This window comes from Phyllostomus discolor, chromosome 3 (genome assembly GCF_004126475.2).
Source record: "Phyllostomus discolor isolate MPI-MPIP mPhyDis1 chromosome 3, mPhyDis1.pri.v3, whole genome shotgun sequence".
In the NCBI taxonomy this organism is placed as follows: domain Eukaryota; kingdom Metazoa; phylum Chordata; class Mammalia; order Chiroptera; family Phyllostomidae; genus Phyllostomus; species Phyllostomus discolor.
Genome location: NC_040905.2, coordinates 126113829 through 126134742, shown reverse-complemented (window position 1 = coordinate 126134742; position 20914 = coordinate 126113829). Strand labels below are relative to the sequence as shown.

Sequence of the window (20914 nt, the reverse complement as noted above, 5' to 3'; positions counted from 1 at the left end):
CTCAATAATATTTACCAAGAGTCTGCTATGCATGACCATGTACTTTTTATATCACATCTAGAAAATGCTAGTCAGTGGCTGCTCTATAAAGTGTAACGATGAAGCATTTTAATTAGAGAATGGTGAAAAACTCTTAAATTAGCAAAATGTGAGAATTCTAAAATTCTTATAAGAATGTGTAACTCATTTTCTTAGCTAGAAATCAATTATTGGAAGTACCAGAACATAATGTTTTTAAATAAAAATAAATAAATTTAATTAGGTCAAAAGTTACTTTACAGTAAGTGATCCTGAGCTGGATTCTGTACTGGATGGGGGGAAAAAATCTACTCTCAAGGACATTACTGAGTCCAGTGACAAAATGGGAACAGGGACTGTGGTGTAGGTAATATAATAGTGATGTATAATGTTAAATTCTCTGTATTTGACAACTAACCTGTAGTTATACAGCTCTGGCTGGTGTAGCTCAGTGGATTAAATGCAGGCTGTGAACCAAAGGGTCACTGGTCTAATCCCTAGTCAGGGCACATGCCTGGGTTGCAGGCCAGGTCCCCAGTAGGGGCCGCATGAGAGGCAACCACACACTGATGTTTCTCTCCCTTTCTCCTTCTCCTCTCTCTAAAAACAAATAAATAAAATCTTGAAAAACAAACAAACAAACAAATAAACTGTGCTTATATAGATGACTGTCCTTGTTCTTAGGAAATACTCATTCAACCCTTTAAAGGCAAAGTGACATGGTGTGTGTAACTTAACCTCAAATGATTCAGAAAAATTTACATACACACGTATGTGCATGTGTATGTACATAAGAATAATGGTAAAGCAAACAAGGAATACGTTCATGACTAGTGAATCTGGATAAAGAATAATGGGACTTCTCCAAGTTAGTCTTTCAATTTTTGAATACACTTGAATTTATTCCCAAATAAAAAAGTTTGTCTAACCAAAAAAAAAAAAAAGGCACTTACTTGAGCCCAGCAACTGTGCCAGGGACTCCCATACCATATTTCATTTAGTTCTTACAACCACTCTGAGAGTAGGACTATTATTATTCCCATTTTATAGGGAGAAAACTGAGCCAAAACATTAAGTAACTGAGTAAAGAGTACATGGTAAGGATATGACAACTCTAGGATTCAAACCCAGGATTATCTGAATTTATGATCTGCCCCATGCAACATGCCAATTTAATTCAACAGAATAAAATTCCCAACAGTAAGGAAATGGCAAATGCAAATCTGTTACCTGAGGGTAGGAGTCTTCAAATGCACGATCTGGAGTCATATGCTTGATGACATCGGCCAAAACAGTATTCACCTCTCGTTTCTACATGCAGAAAATGAATGCAACCTCGATTAGATACTGAATGGTAGTCATCGACCATTCTTCTGGGGGAAAAGAACTAACACTTTCAGAATACAGCACACATTTTCAAGAAAATAGTTTTAAATATTCTATTCTGCTGAAAATATTATAAGGGGAAAAATACCACCCATATTATAGCCCTAAAAGTGACTATGTCCACACCAAGTCAGGACTGAAACACCATTCTCAAAGATTCTGGAGCATTATAATGTCACTATTTTCCCTAAGCACTGGTAAAATCATCCATGCCACTTTCTGTCCACCTGTCCCCAGATCCATCCCCAGATGCTGCAGAGAGCAGCAACATTGTCATAAAGAGCACAGACTTGCCCCCTGTAAGCCAGGTAACTCAATGCTCACTTTACTTTTGTCATCTGTAACAGGGGTCAGCCAACCACAGCCCAAATCCAGCCCAATGCCTATTTTTATACAGCCTGAGGGCTAGGAGTGGTTTTTACAAAGCAAAAACACAGTATCACTTCATGACATTAAAAATTATAGGAGATTCAGCACTGGCTGGAGTGGCTTGGTGGATTGAGAGGCAGCCTGCAAACCAAAGGGTTGCTGGTTCAATTCCGAGTCAGGGCACATGCCTGGGTTGTAAGCCACGTTCCCCTGTATGGCACATAAGAGGCAACCACACACTGGTGTCACTCTCCCTCTCTCTCTCCCCTCCTTCTTCGCTGTCTAAAAATAAATAAATAAAATCTTTAAGAAGAATAAAAATTATGGGAGATTCAAATTTCAGTGGGCATAAATAAAGCTTACTGGCACACAACTGTGCTTACTCACATATTGTCTCTGTCTGTTTTCATGCTGCAATGGCAGAGGTGGAGATAATATGGTCTATAAAACCCTCAAATATTTACTATCTGGCCCTTTAGGGAAAAAGTCTAGATAACAGAAGCATTGATGCCTCTTGGCAAGGTGGCTCCGAGGCTGTGTGGCTTACAGGTAAATTTCCTGGCACATAGCATATGTTATCTAAATAGTTGCCATTATATTTACTCTCTTGTTTAGTGCTCATTAAATTCACCAGCATGCACATCATTATTCCCACTCTACAGCTGAGGAAGCAGCGGCTCAGAGAAGTTAAATGACTTAGCCAGGGTCACACAGCGAAAAAAAAATAAAGAAAAGAAAAAAAATCACCTGACAACATACTGAAAGGACCCAGAGTTCCTTGGAGAATGTGCTGATTCTGAATCTTGAATAAGAAATATACAAAGGAGGTGAAACACCTTAGAAAGCAAGGACGATATAAAAACAACAGAGCATGTCTGAGGGCTCTGGAACCAACCTGAAAAGGTAACAACTGGACCAAAGTGGGACAACTGGTCACCAGTAAGAATAATAAAATTCAAATATGTTTAAATCCATTAGTTGCTAATGACACCAAGAGCAACTACAACTCATGGGTCACCTCTGGAGATTTGGGGAGAGCTGAATTCTTATTCTAAAAACAAGTAAATAACAGACAAAACTGAGAAGCAATACTGCCTTTTCTGTAGAAACTGTATCTCAGGATAATTAAATACCTAGTGAAAGGAGTCTCTCTTTATATAAGTATCCCAGACAACAGATAAATGATAACTCTGAATATCACCATTTTGCAACCTCTGTTAAACTGATATGCTTGAGCATCAATGGCTGCTCACTTCATCAAGAGACAAAAGGAAGGCATGAACATCCCAGGAAAAACACCACACCACCCATGGTGCCAAAAAAGACAACTTATATGAACTAACTGCTGATTTATAGGAAATACTAAAGAGCAGAGGAACATGCTGAATGCCACCAAGGCATGCAACTAGCCAATCCAGACTGGGAAACTACAGGACAAATGATCCAGTTTCTTCAACAAATATATTACACAGGAAAAAAAAAGGGGGTGGGGGGAGAGGGAAGGAGGAAGAAAAGAGAAAGATGGAGAGAGAACTTACAGATTAGAAGAATCCTAAGAAGTCTACTGAAATGTATGAACCTTATTTCAATCCTAACTGAACAAAGAAAGTATAAAAAACTTCTAAGACAACTGGGGAACTCTGAACATTGAACTAATTTTTAATGACATTAAAGCATTATTAACTTTTTTAGATTAATGTATTGGGATTTTGCTTTAGAAAAAGGAATTTTTATATTTTATAGGTAAGATGTGTCCTGAAATACTGACAGATTAAATACAATGTCTGAGATTTACTTCAAAATAATCCAGGAGAAGGAATAAGGACATAAACAAGGCGTCATAAGATGATCACTTCTGGGTGATGAATTTAAAAGAGGTAAGTTTGAAATTTCTATAATACATAAAACAAAAACTAGAAAAAGGAAAGAAAATCAACAGAACTACATTTATACAATGCTCAAAATGAGGTAAAACCAATTTCTGGAGTTAGAGGCCAGAATGGTGGTTTCCTTTAACTTCCAAAGGCTGGAAGCTATGAGTACAAGGGGACCACAAAGGACTTTGAGGAGTGGGGAAAAGTTATTTCTTATTACTTAATCTGGACCATGATTACATGGGTGAATTTTGTGAAGATTCACTAGGCAGCAAACATAATGTTTCTGCATGCTTGCTACACTTGAATTTTTTTAAATTGTTTAAAACAAATAACTCTGGAAATAGGATTTGAATCCAGATCTACCTGTTTCTAAAATCTCTGTTCTTTGACAAGCCCCTTATTTCCCAAACTGGGGTTGTAGTCTGGCCCTTGGGAAAGAAATGTCTTTGTGTACTTAGAAATAATTACATGCAAGTCAAGTATGTTTGGGAAATGCTGCTTACTAGACCCCATGGAAAGTGACAGTACATTTTAGCACATAAACATCTAACATATTTTATAGTAGAAAAAAAACGCTTAATTTTTACACAATGCAGCATTTCCCAAATTTACATGGGAACACTTTTGTCATAGCACACACACTAATGCTCTGTCACACTATACAATGAAGGATGAACTTTTTCTGAATTAAGAGTAGTTACTATTGTAAAATGTCTAAGTTAGATGTATTCACTATTAAAAACATTAAACAAATGTAATTCTTTCTAAAACAATACCACAGCCACACATACCGTGAAATGCTTGCAGGTGTACTCTGTCCACACTTCAGCACAATTAATGTAGTCCTACAAAGAACAAATAAAAATGTCTACAATAAGAACACCACAGTTGACCTTATGGCAGAAGCTCATCATGTACAAATCCCTTCAAGGGCTGTGACAATTAAAAGAACTAACAATTGACAGGAATTTCAAGAGTGGTTCCTCTGTAGAAAACTCTGGCCCACTGATATACAGAGTCTGGCAGAAGAAAGGCCTGCTTGAGTGTGGTTGGTAGGGTAATAATATGGGTGTAATAATTTATAGTTTTAATTTGAACATTTCACCTAAAATGTCATATGGTGTGCTTGAGTATGATATTATGTTACAGAATCACATGCTTATGATTTTGTAATAAAGAAGGGGCTTTATTTGTGCCAGACCCTGTATTTTACCATGAGAAGTAAGTTAAATAAAAACTTAAATTGCTTGAAACTGAACTGTGAGAAAGAAGATACCTACTAAGCAGGGTTCCTGGTGGCTAACTGAGCTCAAATTTAAAAAACAGAGCCTAGCAGCTATTTCTACACAGGGGCCTCTCACACAAACTGCACTTCAGGAAGAAGCCTGCATTGAACTGCCTGCCTGCACTGTGTTCCTGCCATCTGAGCCAGCCTTTCATAAAAAAGTTCTAGGAATCCTATTTCAACCAATAGGACTGAGGCTTTCCTAACCCACTCAGACCTGTGCAGCTCCAGTCCACCAGTGTGGCTCCATTCTAACCTATCAGCATAGAGCTGTGTGGACCAAACAGCAAGAATCTGGAGTCCTCATTCACCTAAGGACAGACCAATCAGGGACCAGGGTTGGGGACTTCTGTCCATATATTCCAGCTTCCCCTGAGTCTGGGAGTGCACTTTCTCTTTCCACCAAACACTGAAGACTACATTTCCCAAGTAGATGAAACACTAAAGATGGAACATGGAAGATACTTCACTTGAACAAAGAGAAGGAGACCAGCAGGGAACACAGCAAAACTGTTCAGCCAGAGAGACGCCTGGCCCCAGGGCTATCAAACAGGCAAGATGCTGTTTCCACAGCTGTGCTGTATCACAATTGAGCCGTTTGCACTGAAGAGTTTCCTTCTTCACTATACCTACTGGGGATTCCTTTTGGTGTTGAATTGACACCAACAAACTTTGGTTGACAAAACTAATTAGATTTCATTCTAGAACTGCTACCTCAGCCAGGATAAAACAAACAAACAAACAAAAACTGGGAAGCTCAAAAGCATCATAGTAACAGTGGGGAGGTCCTCACCACACCTCAGTGAAGAAACTGATGGCACATCTGGCTGAAGACTTCAGTTTTGCCTAAAATGTGATTTTTGCATGTTCTAAGAAAATATAGGTTGCCTGCCTTTAAAAAATAAACCATTTGCCCTACAGAGGGGTCACGTGTATATGTTGTATAAAGGTTAGGAAAGCATAGAGGTTTCCAGTAAGAAATTCTGTTTTACATCCAAGTACGAGAGGTACCCACGAAGAAGCAATGAGATGGGTACAGAAATGCCAATGACCAACTTGTTAACACTGCTTGCTCTACTCTGGGACACATTCAAATGGAGAAAAAAAACAGCCAAGGAATAATACAGTCTGCAAGTACCTGTTTTCCTCTTTAAGGAAAAGAAAGATGAAATGGAGAATCCAGCTCTCTCTCTTTTTTTAAATTGTTGTTCAAGCACAGTTGCCTCCATTTTCCCAGTACCATTTTCCCCCACCTCACCCACCCCGGTGGATTGAGACTGAGACATTTTTATGTCTCAAAGAATTGAATATTATTTTTTTTTAGTATATCTGTATTCAAGAACCATTGTATTCACACATTCAATTACAGCAATCACCATACCACATGGTATACGGCTTTTAATATTTATACAGACTAACACATGAGTTTATAAAGGTCAAAAAACAGATATTGTTTTTTTTTATTTAATTGTGTTGTTCAAGTACAGATGTCTCCATTTTACCCCCACCATTCCCCCCAAACATAGACATACACACTCCCTACCCTTAATCCTTCCCCCTTTGGCTTTGTCCATGGGTCCCTTATACATATTCCTTGACGACCCTTTCCCTTCTTTCCCTTATTATCTCCTCCTCCCTCTCTTCTGGTTACTGTCAGTTTGTTCTTTATTTTAATGTTTCTGGAGAAACCAGTTATCTCTCTCACACAAGACAGCCAGGAACATTCTAAGGTCTAATTAGAATGCTAAGGTAAATGTGAAGTTAAAGACTGGAGAATACTGCTAATACAGGCTTTTGACGCGAGGTTGCTTTGAAACACTGAACTACAGGCACCATAAGTTCAGAGGTTTCTTATTTAAATATACTTAATAAGCTGTTTTATTTAGTCAATCAGAATTACATTAAATAAAAAATTCCAACAGATGGTATTTAGTGAGATTTTTGCTAAACCTAACCTAGATAAACAATTTTGTAATTGTTTCTAATTTTTCTAAATTATACCACTATCCTCAATATACTATTGTAAATATGGTGATTAGCAAGTGGTTTAAATTGAGATCATTTTAATATTTCCCTCTTGATAAATGACTGTATCAAATGCTACATATCTATATTCAGTTATGTGCTATGTTACAGACCAAATGTTTGTGGTCCCCCCAAAATGTATATGCTAAAATCCTAACGCCCTATGTGATGGTTTTAGGAGGTAGAGCCTTTAGGAGGTGATCAGGCCATTAGGATTGAGTCCTCAAGAATAGAGGTGGTACACTGATGACTCCAGAGAACTCTCTCACTCCCTTTCTGCCATGTAAGGGGAGGAAGCTAGCAGTCTGCAGTCCAGAAGAGGGTCCTCACCAGAATCCAACCATGCTGGCACCCTGATCTCAGACTTCATCCTCCAGTACTATGAGAAATAAATTTGTTGTTTATAAGGCATCCAGGTATGTCATATTCTGTTATAGCAGTCTGACTAGACTAAGATATGCTATTAGCAGCAGAGTAACAGTGTAGGGTATGGTGAAGTTTTATCCAGCTGGATCTGCAGCCACAAAGACAGCCAATACAATCTTTCCCTACCAAAAACCCCATAAATTGCTGGCATGTTGCCTATAAAAACAGTGAGGCTTTTACAAAACCAAACCTACAACATGATGGCTGTTACTGCATGCATTATAGCACTGACATCAGTTGGTCTGTCTTCTCAAGACTTCCTGTGCCTAAGTATGGGGAAAAAGAGGTTTCAGCTGTCTTCATTCAAGGGACAAAAATGAGAATTCCCTTTTGCTAATTACTGGCATGACTACTGACTGACCTTAGTTTAACAATATCCTACTAGGCTGCTACATTCAAATCCAAACACTACAGACTGCTGCATTTTAGATGTTGTTTGCAAAGTTACAGGTCTTTAAAAGTTTCAAATATTTATAATTTTGCTCTCTTAGTGCATCTTGGGGCCTTAAGAATAAGAAATAATTGAGATACAAAAATCAGAGAAATACATCTTTAAAGCTATCAGTTCTCCACTATAGGTTAACAAATAATACAACTGAAGAAGTTGATTTCTTAAAAATAAAAAACATAGGTACAATTACCTAGGTAATTTTTTAAAAAGAAAGCATATACTGCATAACTTGGACAAAAAGAAATCAATGTAAGGTCAGAACGGTCACCCACCTGTGGATTCTTCAATTTAGTAATAACTTTCCAAGCTTCATTGAGAATCTGAAGTCGATCACCCTCAGGAGGATCAGCCAAGGCCAAGTTTAACCCCAGTGAGCGAAAGAGAAGATGCTAAGAAAAATACAAAACCATTATGATATTGGAGATCATTTAAAATCAGAACAACTTCGGGCTTAAGGCTGTCACACTGAGCTCATCACAGGGCTAATCTTCCAACAACTTCTTTCTGAAATTCTACCACAAACCTTCACAAGGTAAACAGATAAGGAAAAATAAAGAGCTGGCTCGTTGTACTGGTCTAATTTGTGGGTCATAACATCCTGCTGGATGAAGTTTTTTATAAATAATGAGTGAAGATATATTTTTAGATATGTAAGACCAAATTCTTTTCTAAATACTTCACAGTGAGCTAACTGTACAGATTTAGGATTCATGCAAGAGACCTGACATGCAGCAATTATGTTTGTCTAACAATCTCAATCTCAGACTCATCTTCCTTCCTATTCCTATCTTGTATTCCTGTTGGCCCAAGCTGCTCTAAAACCAGGCTCTCTACCTCAGGAGATATCAGGTAAATACTGCCTATTTGTCCTCCTGTTGAGCATTAAGTCAAGAGCCTACCTTAGGGAAGCCAGCCTCATTGCACTCTTTAATCATGCCAATGAAATCTATGGACCTGGTGGCGATGAACTCGGCCCGGAAAGCAGACATCACAGAATTTAACAGCAAGGCACTGAAAGACACACATGCCCACATCAGCAGAGCTCCCTGTTAAGAAAGTCACTTTAGCCCTGGCTGGCATGGCTCAGTGGATTGAGTGCCAACCTGCAAACCAAAGGGTCACTGGTTTTATTCCCAGTCAGGGCACATGCCTGGGTTGTAGGCCAGGTCCCCAGTGAGGGGAACGTGAGAGGCAACCACGCATTGATGTTTTTTTCTCTCCTTCTCTTTCTCCTACCATTCCCCTCTCTCTAAAAATAAATAAAACTAAAATCTTTTTTAAAAAGTCACTTTAATTTTAGAACCTGTGCTGCTGGGAAGCATGACTGACAGTCCTTTTTTAAAGGTTGGGGAAAAAACCCCAGCAACACTAGAATAAACAGACAACCTCTAGAGCACAGGTGGCAAACACAAGGTCCAGGGGCCGTCTACCTTTTTTTATCTAGCTGGGCACCTGTTTCTACCCAGTGGCAGCACCAAGCTCTTGTTTAACTGTTAAGGAGTAGTTACATTTATACAGTCCTAAAATAACATTCAGCCCTTTGAAGGCAGCCGTGAGGCTGATGTGGCCCCTGGTGAAAATGAGTTTGATACCCCTGCTCTAGAGACTAATATAGTGTCTTGTGCATATTGGAAACTTCATAAATGTTAAATTGACTTGATGAAAGGATCAATGGGTAAATTGGTGGATGGTTGGATGGACAGGTAAATAAGAAGGCAATTGAATCCATTTAAACAAAAGTGAACTGAACCTTCAATAGGCTGGTATATGAATAAAACTAAAAATTAAGTAATAATATTGATCCAAGCTGCAAACATATATCCATCCACCTCTCTTACGAAAAGAACTGTCCTGGGACCTAGGGACATAGTGACTTAGAGATATCTACCACCAAAGAGAGAGACAGGAAGATAAGAGTTCATTTTCATCACAGCCCCATGAGGAAAGGACTATTAATTATTAAACCCATTTTACAAATAAGGAGAAATGGGGCACAGAGATGTCAAGTAAGTAATCCAAATTCACAAAGCTAAGAGAGAATAGACTCAGGAATCTGAAGGCAGGCCACTGGATGCCAGCTTTTTGACCTCCATGCTGTCCTATCCCTTTGTTGGCCCTCTTGCCCACATATGCATGTCCATGTCAAAAAACAGGACCCAACTCCATTTCCAACTCATGACTTATGAATTTTAAAATACTCACTTGTTTCCTAGCTTTTTGCATCGCTCCATCATCTCAGTTAGCAGAGCCTAATAATTTTAAAAAATAATAAAAAATCATCAGGTTGGAGAACCTAAAACAAACTTCTCACGAAGAGATTTCCAAGATAATACTCTAAAATAAATGTAGCCTCATGCCCATTTCCACAATTCTCACTGCCTGGCAGAGATGAGGAGAATGGGAAGGAAAAAGTGTATTCTTTCTCATATTTCATATAGCGAGTGGTTAAGAGCTGGAACCCTGGCAACATGCACACTTAGGTTCAAATACTGTCTTACCAGCTACCAACAGCAAGACCTTGAGTCAGTAATCTGACTTCATTAAGCCTTGGGCTTCCTTAAGCAGATGATATAGGTGGTACCATCCTCCCTGCAGGGCTACTAAAGGATGATGACAGATGCCTTTCCAGGGTCCCTCTATGTTGCCTGAGTAATCAAGGTGATAGCTGGCTTTGGAAATAGTGTTAGTACTACCACCCAAAAGCTCTGATTTTATTCATATTTCTGTCCCTGTCCAAAAATAATCTGGTTGGGTCCTGTTATGGACCAAATTATGTCCCACTACTTCCATTCATAGTTGAAGTCCTAACCCCAAATGTGGCCATGTTTGGAGACAGGGCTTTTAAAGAGGTAATTAATATTAGAAGGTCGTAACAATGGGGTCCTAATCCAATAGGACCAGTATCCTGATAAGAAAAGGAAAAATGATCAGGAAGTCACATGTACACAGGAAACACCATGTAAGGACACAGTGAGAAAAAGAAGGTCTACAAGCCAAGCAGAAAAGCCTCATCAGAAACCAACCCTGCTGGCACCTTGTTCTTGGAATTTTAGCCTCCATAACTGTGAGAAAATAAATTTCTGTTGTTTAAGCCACCCAGTCTGTTGTGACAGCCTGCTATGGTCTGAATGGTCACCTAACTGCCAAAGTATCAGAAGGTAGAGTCTTTGAGAGGTAATTAGACAATGAGGATGGAGCTCTCATAAAGATAATTGTGCCCTTATAAATGTGACCCAAAAAAGTTCCTTTGTCTCTTTTGCCACGTAGGGACACAGGAAAAAGATAGCGATCTATGAAGTAGGATGTGTGCCCTTACCAAACACTGACAACATCTTGATCTTAGATTTCTCAACCTCCAGAACTGTGAAAAGTAAATGTGTTGTTTATAAGTCACCCAATTTGTGGTATTTTGTTACTGCAGCCCTAGGTGAACTAGGGCAGCCCAAACAGACTAGGCAAAAAATAAAGGTACAAAGCAATCACAGTGGTCTCATTCCCCCACCATTGGTAGATTTAGACATTGACACATAACCCATTTCTAGCTGCTGTGACAGGGGCTTCAAGGAAAGATGTCCTTGTTCTTACACAGAAAACCAAGGAACTAGAGACTCCCATCTTTCTGCCTCTGGATGCAGCCATGTCAGAAAAAGGAACATGATGCCTGAAATGGCTTCAGTCACTTTGCTGCTATCTGGACAGCAAAACAGACAGATGGACATAACCTGGCTGGCCCAGGGCCTGCACTTCTTATTCAAGAGAACACATTGAATTATTTTTGCTTGTTCCTTGCAGGCACAAGCACCTCAGCTAATGATAAAACTACTGATGATAGAATTGCTGATGTCACAAATGGCTTCCCTAGCCCACTCATTATTTATATTTGAAAAGTCATACTTAAAGATCATTATCAAGGTGGTTCCTATAAAAGACTGAGAAGAGATACTGTGTATAATTATCACACTGATAACTCCCAACACACACAAATAAAATAATCACTCATGGGAAAATTTTAATGTACCAGCTACTATGGTAGGCACTAGGACAGGGCAGTAAGGAAATGAGACAGAAACCCACGCCCTCCTGTGGCTTGTTCTCTCATACCCGTGAGTGCACAAACATGCACACACACACAAAACATTCGTAAATGAACGAGACGTCTTCACCACCTCTGAAAAGATGAACTAGGGCAGATGCCAACATATGGACAAAATATTCTGGCCATTAGACAAACAAATGCTTAAAATGTTCTTTTTTTTTTTTTTTACAAGAAATAAACACATTAAAAACATTGTACTTCCAAGAATTTAACTTAAAAACAAAAAAGTTTTGTTGTCATATAGGAATACTTAGAAGAGTCCAGGGAGCCAAATATTATGGATCTCAGGCAGGTCTCTTAGAGATTATTAGTTTTTTTCTGAGCAGTAACGGGATTGATTATCTTTGGCAAAAACAAAGTAAACAACAGTTCAAACCAGACCGAGATAGAAACAAGTCTTTTTGGCTGAGAGAATACACTGAAAAATTTGCAACTCAGCATACTGGTTTGCAGATACACAGAAGAACTAGAAGATTCATTAGGCTCCTGCATGTCCTTTATTTGTATATTTAATTTTTAAAAAAATATAAAAATAAAAAATGCTTACGGACAAAAGTTCAAACAATATTTCTGTGCATCAAATACGATGTGAATACCCTCCCTCCCTGCTCCTACTTCCTAGGGGTCACCAATGTTAACATTGTGGTATTCATCTTTCTAAACCTGTGCCTGTACCCTGTGAATACATAGCTTTTGTTGTAAAAACATGATTTACATTGTTCTTTTACAAAAATGGAGAGTGATACATATTGGGCTACAACTTGCCTTTTTTACTCAAGAATCTAGCACAGGCCTTGCTCCTCCCATGTTAGTACACACAAATCTACCTCATTATATTTAATGACTAAAGAATTCACATGAACAAATAATAAAGGAGAACTTCCCCAATCTGGCAAAGGGAACAGTCTTCCAAGAAATCCAAGAAGCTCAGAGAGCCCCAAAGAAGTTGGACCCAAGAAGAAACACACCAAGGCACATCATAATTACATTAGCCAAGGTAAAAACGAAGGAGAGAATCCTAGAAGCAGCAAGAGGTAAGGGGACAGTCACCTACAAAGGAGTTCCCATCAGACTGTCAGCTGATTTCTCCAAAGAGACCTTACAGGCAAGAAGGGGCTGGAAAGAAATATTCCAAGTCATGAAAGACAAGGACCTACATCCCAGATTGCTCTATCCAGCAAAGCTCTCATTTAGAATGGAAGGGCAGACAAAGTGCTTCTCAGATAAGGTCAAGTTAAAGGAGTTCATCATCACCAAGCCCTTATTTTATGAAATGCTAAAGGGACTTATCTAAGAAAAGAAGATAAAGAAAAGACATGTATAGTAAAAGGACAGCAAACTCACAAATATTAACAACCACACCTAAAGCAAAACCAAAAGAAACTAAGTAAACAATTAGAACAGGAATAGAACCACAGAAATGGAGGGCACATGGAGGGTTAGCAGCAGGGGGGTGGGAGGAGGAGAGAGGGGGGAAAAAGTATAGAGAATAAGTAGCATAGAATGTAGGTTGAAAATAGATAGGGAGAGGGCAAGAATAGTACGGGAAATGTAGACACTAAAGAACTCATAAGTATGACACATGGACATGAAATGTGGGTGGGAGGGGGGTACAGGGTGGAGGGGAGAGAAGGGGGGAAATGGGACAACTGTAATAGCATAATCAATAAAACATATTTAAAAAAAAAGAATTCACATCAATAATATAACACAGCTCTTCAAGTTGCTCCTAAAGGATGGATTTTTAAAAGCTTTTTATTTTAAACCATTTATAGACTCATAAGAAATTGCAAAAGTATCAGAGAGGTCATGGGTACTCATTAGCCAGCTTCCCCCAAAGGTTATAGCTTTAATGAATATAGTGCACTATTAAAGCAAGGAAACTGACATTGCTATAATACAATTACCTAGACTATTTCAGCAGGGTTTACATTCACTCATTATAGTGAAAGAAAAGGCTTTGCCTTTCTGATGTTTCATTCATATGGATTTGTAGAACCAATCATCATATTTAACTACTGAATTTTATGCCCTGGCTCATGTGGCTCAGTGGATTGAATGCTGGCAAACCAAAGGGTCACTGGCTCGATCCCAGTCAGGGCAGGCCCAGTCCCTAGTAGGGGGACACAAGAGGCAATCATACACTAATGTTTCTCTCCCTCTCTTTCTCTCTCCCTTTCCTTCTTTATAAAAATAATTAAAATCTTTTAAAAAAAGTTAAAGAAAAAACTCACAATACTTAAAATATATTTAACTACTGAATTCTAAAGATTATCTTCAGATGAGGGTTCTATACCCACTTGAAAAGTAAAGGTAAAGAAAAAATAAATTGGAGCAGCATTGCATTTCTATTTTCTAAACCAAGATTAACTCATATGCAGCCCAGGCTGCTCACATTTTTATACTTCTGCTTTTATTAAAAAATCTTCCAATTACTATTTATAAATCCTGTCTAATGAAAATGAGCATTAAATAACATGCACAACACCTTTTTATTCTTAATTTTATAAATAAAGCAGAAAAAAAGGGGGGAGGGGAATCATAAACTAATCTTAAGAATTAATACCCCTTCCCCCAATTCAGAGTTAATATTGCTCAAGTCTCAAAAGAATAAAAATATTTCAATGTGAATAAAAAGAAATTATACACCCCAGGCATTAAAATAAATTTTTAATTTTGTTTATTTCTCTAGGAGTTTTTCCTAATTTGAAAAAGCACACTTGTGAGACATCTGGTCAGGATGGCTAAGTAGGAAACTCTATGCTCAGCTCCTCCCATGATCACAGCAAATTACAACTAAATTATACAACAGCTATCAGTGAGAAGCACCCACAGACCAGCTGGACAGAATTCTTATAACTATAAGGATATAAAGAAGTCACATTAAGATTGTTAGGAGGGGCAGAGCCACAGAACAGGCAAGTCCCATACCCACAGTGAGGTAATAAGAGTAGGGAGGGATGTCTGGGCTGCAGACATCCCAGAAGAGCAAGAGGATCCACCCCCACCCCAATGTCCCCAGCCCAAAGCATCAGTACTGGGAAGAGGAGTCCCCACATGTGGCTGTGAAAACTAGTTATGTTAATACAAGAAAAACAAAGGGCTGTGGAAGACTAAGATGTGCACTCTTAATGGGCCATCACAAAAACTCACACACTCTAAGCTCCAGGGCATGGACACCAGCTCAAAAGGCACACAGGACATATGGAGAAGAACAAAATTGACTAAGTTCAGGGGGAGGGCAGTAGGGGCAAAAATTGGGGCAACTCTCTCTGGGGACAAAAGCACCCCAAAACACCACTGTTCCCTTGTTCAGCTGTACTTTCACCTAGCCAGTCTGGCACAGGAAAGAGCTAAATCTCTACGAACACCCTTCACCCCACTTTGCTGGTTCCCTAAGACCCAACCTGCTAACTAGCTCATCTGGCCAGCTTATGGAGTCAGTCCCAACCTAACAGCATGTCTGCTGTAGCCTCAGCCATACCTCACAGCCAGTCAACCTGAGGATCAACCATACCCACAGATGTGCCAATAGCAATTGAGGCCCAAGTAAAAAGGGAGGGTGGAAACAACCCATAAGAGGGACATCCCTGGAACATGAGCATGAACATGAGCTCAGGTGATCAGGAAGACTGTGACACTGGACATTTTCTCACAGAACACCTTCTAATGTACCAAAGACCACCCTACCAAGACAAACTGGGAGATGCAAAAGCCCTACCCACCACGTGCAAACAGAAGGAGATAGCCAAAATAAGGAGATTAAAAAAAAAGTCCCAAATGACTAAAGAAGGACAAAACTCTAGAAAAAGAATTAAACAAAATGGAGACAAGCTATCTACCACAGAGTTCAAAGCACTGGTTAGAAGGATGCTAATGAACTTAGGGGAAGAACAGATGGACTCAGTGAGAATTTCACAAAGAGCAAGAAACCATAAAAAGGAAACAGAAACTATAAAGAAACAGCCAAAAATAATAATACAATAACTGAAATGAAAAAAAAAAAAAATACACTTGAGGAAATCAGTAACAAATTAGATGAAGCAGCGCATCAAATCAGTGACCTAAAAGACAAGATAGTGGAAAATACCCAATCAGAACAGTAAGAAGAAAAAAGAAAAACATACTCAGCATTGTTTTAAGGGACTTCTTAGACAATATCAAGGATATTAACATTCATATCATAGGGGTACCAGCAGTAGAAGAGAGAGCAAGCAAGGAATTGAAAACCTATTTGAAGAAATAATGACTAAACACTTTCCTAAACCTTGCAAAGAAAATAAACATACAAGCCTAGGAAAAGTAGAGAGTCCCACACAAGATGAACCCAAAGAAGCCAATACCAACACAGATAATAATCAAAACGTCAAAGGTTAAGGACAAAAAGAGAATCTTAAAAGCATCAAGAGAAAAGCAGTTAGTTGCTTATAAGGGAGGTCAACTAAAACTGTCAGCTGATTTCTCAACAGATATTTTGCAGACCAGAAGGGATAGGCACAAAAACATTCAAAGTGATGAAAAGGAAAGACCTACAACCAAGATATTCTAACCAGAAAGGCTATTATTTAGAAACAAGGAGAGATAAAGAGTTTCCTAGATATGGTAAAGCTCAAGAGGTTCATCATCATTAATCCAGTAAGACAAAGGATATTAAAGTCGTTTCTTTAAGTATAAAAGAACAGATGAAAGACATAAACAAGATGAGGGTGCACCCACCAGGCCAACAAAGAAGCAGGGTGGGAATGATTTGCCGTCACTCAGTGCACCTCACGGACTGATCAAAAGGTTGCAAAATGAGGCGGATTATCAGTGCCAGCCTAGCACAAATGCACAGAGTAGACATTGAGGGCCGCACAGTGCTCTGAGGGTGTGGTCTAGAAACTGGGCACCTGTGATTACTGTAGTCTAGACTATGTGCCTATCCTTGTGGAACCACAGGAAAGAGAGAGAGAGAGAAAAAAAAAACTGACCCCAGTCCCCCTCTGCCTGCACATTTCAGGAAGCCTGCGAAACCTGCTTGGAAGGTTTAAGATCAGTAGGAAGCCTTTTTTTTGTTTTTCTTTCCAGGGAAAGACAATAAGACCTGAAGCTTTGAGAAAACCAGAGACTGATTCAGAAAGAAGTCAGAAGGAGATAAACAAGAGCTAAGATAAATTCATTTTCATATCCATCAAAACTTACATTTTTTAAAGTTCTTTTATTTCCATTTATTTAGATTTTCTGTTTTGTTTTTATTGTTTGATTTTTTATTTAACCTTTCATATTGCATTTTCATTTTTTTCTTTAAATTCACTCATATTCCAAATGACACACTAGACATGGTCTTTTATTTTTTATTCATTTTATTAAGATTATATATTTCTTACCATACTATTGTTATACAAAGTTCAAGTCTTAATCACTCTTCCCAAGTCTTAATCAATTTCACCATCTTCTTCAGCTTTATTACTATTGTGGTAAACTGTATTTTCTCTCACACTATGCCAAGTTTCTATGCCTTACTATCACTATCTCCTCCACCTATCTTTGCATAAGCATCCTCCTTTCTTAAGTCACTTCACATTTTTTTCCCTTTTAATAAGAGACTTATTTCCTTTTCACCTTTTACAAACAGTAGCTAACTGGGTGAAATATCAGTTACTGCTGCACTTCTACAAAGGAATTCCTATTTGTTCACTACTTATTTCTACTTTAAATCCCATAGAATACTCTCCCGCTGTCTTTCCATTTCACCTTCCCCCTGCCTCTGACAAGTGAAGAATTTTATTTCGTTGATTTCTGTCCCCTTATTTTTTCCCTTCCCCCCCTTTCAATGGGATAACTTTACTCCTTACTCTTATTCATTTACTTCCCCCATCTTCTCAAAATCATTTTTCTTTACTGTAGACATCTCATATTCACTTCTGATTTTTTATAATACTCTTATTCCCATTCCACCTTTATTAAACTTCATTCAGCTATCACAACTATCAACCCTGCTGTGAATTTTCTGCAGTTTTGCTCCTGTTGGTCGAGTATCTTTCCAATTTTACTTCAGACCTCATAGTATACTCTTCCCTCTTCTTATCCCTTTGTTCCTAATGTCCTTTTGTGTTTTACTTACCTTGTAAATTTTGTTCTCTCCATTTCTTCACCTCATTCTATCCCAACTCTTATCAATTCTCCTTCAGCTTACAATACATTTTCCCCCTCTTTTAGTCATCTCATATTCCCTTTATCATATCTTGTAATATCCTCCATCCCTCTTCATATTTACTAATCTTAGTTTTATTGAAGTTCAGACCACTGATGTGGTAGGGGGTTCTTTTTGCTGGCATAGGTTTGGTGGTCTGTTAAGGCTGCTTTGTTAACCAACACCTGTACAATAGCATACAAGACAAGGTCAGCATTGCAAATACCAATAAACGTGCTGGAGGGGAGAATCCAACAACAAAGGAACCACGAACAGGTAAAGCCTAAGTACAACAAGAGAGCCAACAGAAACTAATGAAAGGGCAACCCTAGAGCATCCAGACAAGGAAATCAGAGACCATATCACTGAATCCCAAAGAACCCTTACCACAGAAGTTCACCCTATAAAGACAGCTGGGAAAACAGAGCATCTAGAATTGCAGAAACAAACAACAAGAGTCACTTAAAGGGGGAGATAAAGAAAAAACCTGCAACTAAAAGGAATGGACGATTTCCCAGTTAAAGAACTAAAGGAAGTGGAGGCAAGCAAACCATCAGACATAAAGTCAAAAGAATGGTTATAAGGATGCTCAAGGAACTCAGTGACAACTACGAGGAACTGACTGGGAATTACAGCAGTATGGAAAAGGAAATAGAAAGTATAAACAAGAACCAGGAAGAAATGAAGAATATAATATTTGAAATAACAAGTACACCAGAAGGAATTACAACCAGGCTGGATGAAGGAGGAGGCCAAATTTGTGATCTGGAAGACAAAGTAGAAAGAAATACTCAGGTAGAGCAACTGCATGAAAAAAGATAAAAAAATATGAAGATAGCTAAAGGGAACTAAAGGACATAAAATGCAGTGACATTCAAATCATAGGAATGTAGAAGGAGAAGAAAAGGAGCAAGGGATAGAAAATATAATGACAGAAAACTTCCCTAACCTGGAGATGGGGAAAGCCATGCCAGCTCAGAAAGCACACAGGGTCCCATTCAAGATGAACCAAAATAGGCCTACTCCTAGAAACATCATAATTAAAATGCCGTAATTAAAATGCCAAGTTTTCAAGACAAAGAGAGAATCTTAAAGGCATCAAGGGAGAAACAGGAAGTGACATACATGGGAGCTTCTATGAGGCTACAAACTGATTTCTCAACAGAAACACTATAAGCCAGAAGGGAATGGCAACAAATATTCCAGGTAATAAAAAACAAGGCAAGGCTCTCAATTAAAATGGAAGGTGAAATAAGTAGTTTCCCAGACAAAAAGGCTGAAAAGAATACAACTCTTCCAAATCATAACTGCAAGATATGCTAAAGGGACTGCTTTTAAAAAAGGAAGAAAAAGAGTGAGAACTAGAGGAACACAGATACAAAGGGCAGAAAATGAGTAAGTACCTATCAATAATAACCTTAAATGTAAACAGATTAAATGCTCCAATCAAAAGACATAGGGTGACTCAATTGGATAAGAAAGCAAAATGTGAACACGTGCTGCCCAGAAGAGAGCCACCTCAGAACAAAAGACCTACACAGACTAAAAGTGAAGGGTTGGAAAAAATATTCCAAACAAATGGACAGAGAAAAAAAGCTGGGGTAGCAACACTTATATCAGGGAAAATAGACTTCAAAACAAGGGCCATAAAAAGAGACCCAGAAGGACACTTTATAATACTCATGGGAAGGATGCATCAAGGAGACATAAACATTATAAACATATATGCACCCATCATAGGAACATCCGAATAATGAAAATCTTGGAAGACTTCAAGAAAGATATCAACAACAACACACTTACACTAGGGGATTTTAAAACCCCACTATCACAAATGGATAGATCTTCCAAACAAAATATCAACATGGATACCTAGGCACTGAACAATGCCTTCAACCAAATGGACTTATCTCAAAGAAGCAAAATACACATTCTTTTCAAATGCACATGGAACATTTTCAAAGAGAGATTGCATGATAGGACTAAACACAAACCTCAAAAAATTCAAGAAAACTGGAATTATATCAGGCATTTTTGCAGACCACAAAAGCCTGAAACTAAAACCAACCTCAAGGAAAAAACTCAAAAACCCTCAAACTCATGGAGTTTGAATAGCATGCTATTAAACAATCACTCAATTAATGAACAAGATCAAGGAAGAAATCAAAACATTTCTGGAAACAAATGAAAATGAAAACATAACAGACCAAAACTCATGGGCTACAGCAAAGGTGGTCCTGAGAGGGAAGTTCATAGCAATGCAGAGCTACCTAAAAAAGATAGAAACATTTTGAAAAAATAACCGAACCCTACTTCTACAAGAACTGGAGAAACAACAAACAAAGCCCAGAGCAAGTTGAAGAGAGGAAATAACCAAGATCAGAGCAGAATTAAATGACAGAGTATAAGAACAATCCAAAATATCAATAAATCCAGAATCTGTTTCTTTGAAAAGATAAACAAAGTCAACAAACTTTTAAGCAGATTCGTCAAGAAAATAAAAGGAGTCAGGAGCTAAATAAATAAAATCAGAAATGAAAGAGGAGAGATTACAACTGATACCACAGAAATACAAAGGACTGTAAGGAATTACTACGAACAACTATATGCCAAAAATTTGAAAACATGAGTGAACATGTGGGTGAAGTGGACACATTTCTGGAAAATTACATTCTTCCAAAACTGAATCAAAAAGCAGAAAGCCTGAACACACTGATACTAACTGATGAAGTTGAAGCAGTAATCAAAGAACTCCCATCATACATAAGCCCTGGATTGTATGGTTTCACAGGGGAGTTTTACAAAACAT

The 20914-nt window shown here is 38.3% G+C and overlaps 1 protein-coding gene across 2 annotated transcripts in view; it reads right to left on the bottom strand.

Moving 5' to 3' along the window:
- The window catches only part of VPS35L (VPS35 endosomal protein sorting factor like), a 161085-nt gene that overhangs the window by 57201 nt on the left and 82970 nt on the right, over positions 1-20914 (bottom strand). For both annotated transcript variants that reach the window (XM_028509359.2, XM_036021406.1), the window contains 5 exons: positions 10040-10086; positions 8737-8848; positions 8110-8226; positions 4442-4495; positions 1249-1329 (listed from right to left, as the gene is read on the bottom strand). In XM_028509359.2, the coding sequence (XP_028365160.1) occupies positions 1249-1329; positions 4442-4495; positions 8110-8226; positions 8737-8848; positions 10040-10086 (411 nt within the window). The remainder of the gene's footprint in view (positions 1-1248; positions 1330-4441; positions 4496-8109; positions 8227-8736; positions 8849-10039; positions 10087-20914) is intronic.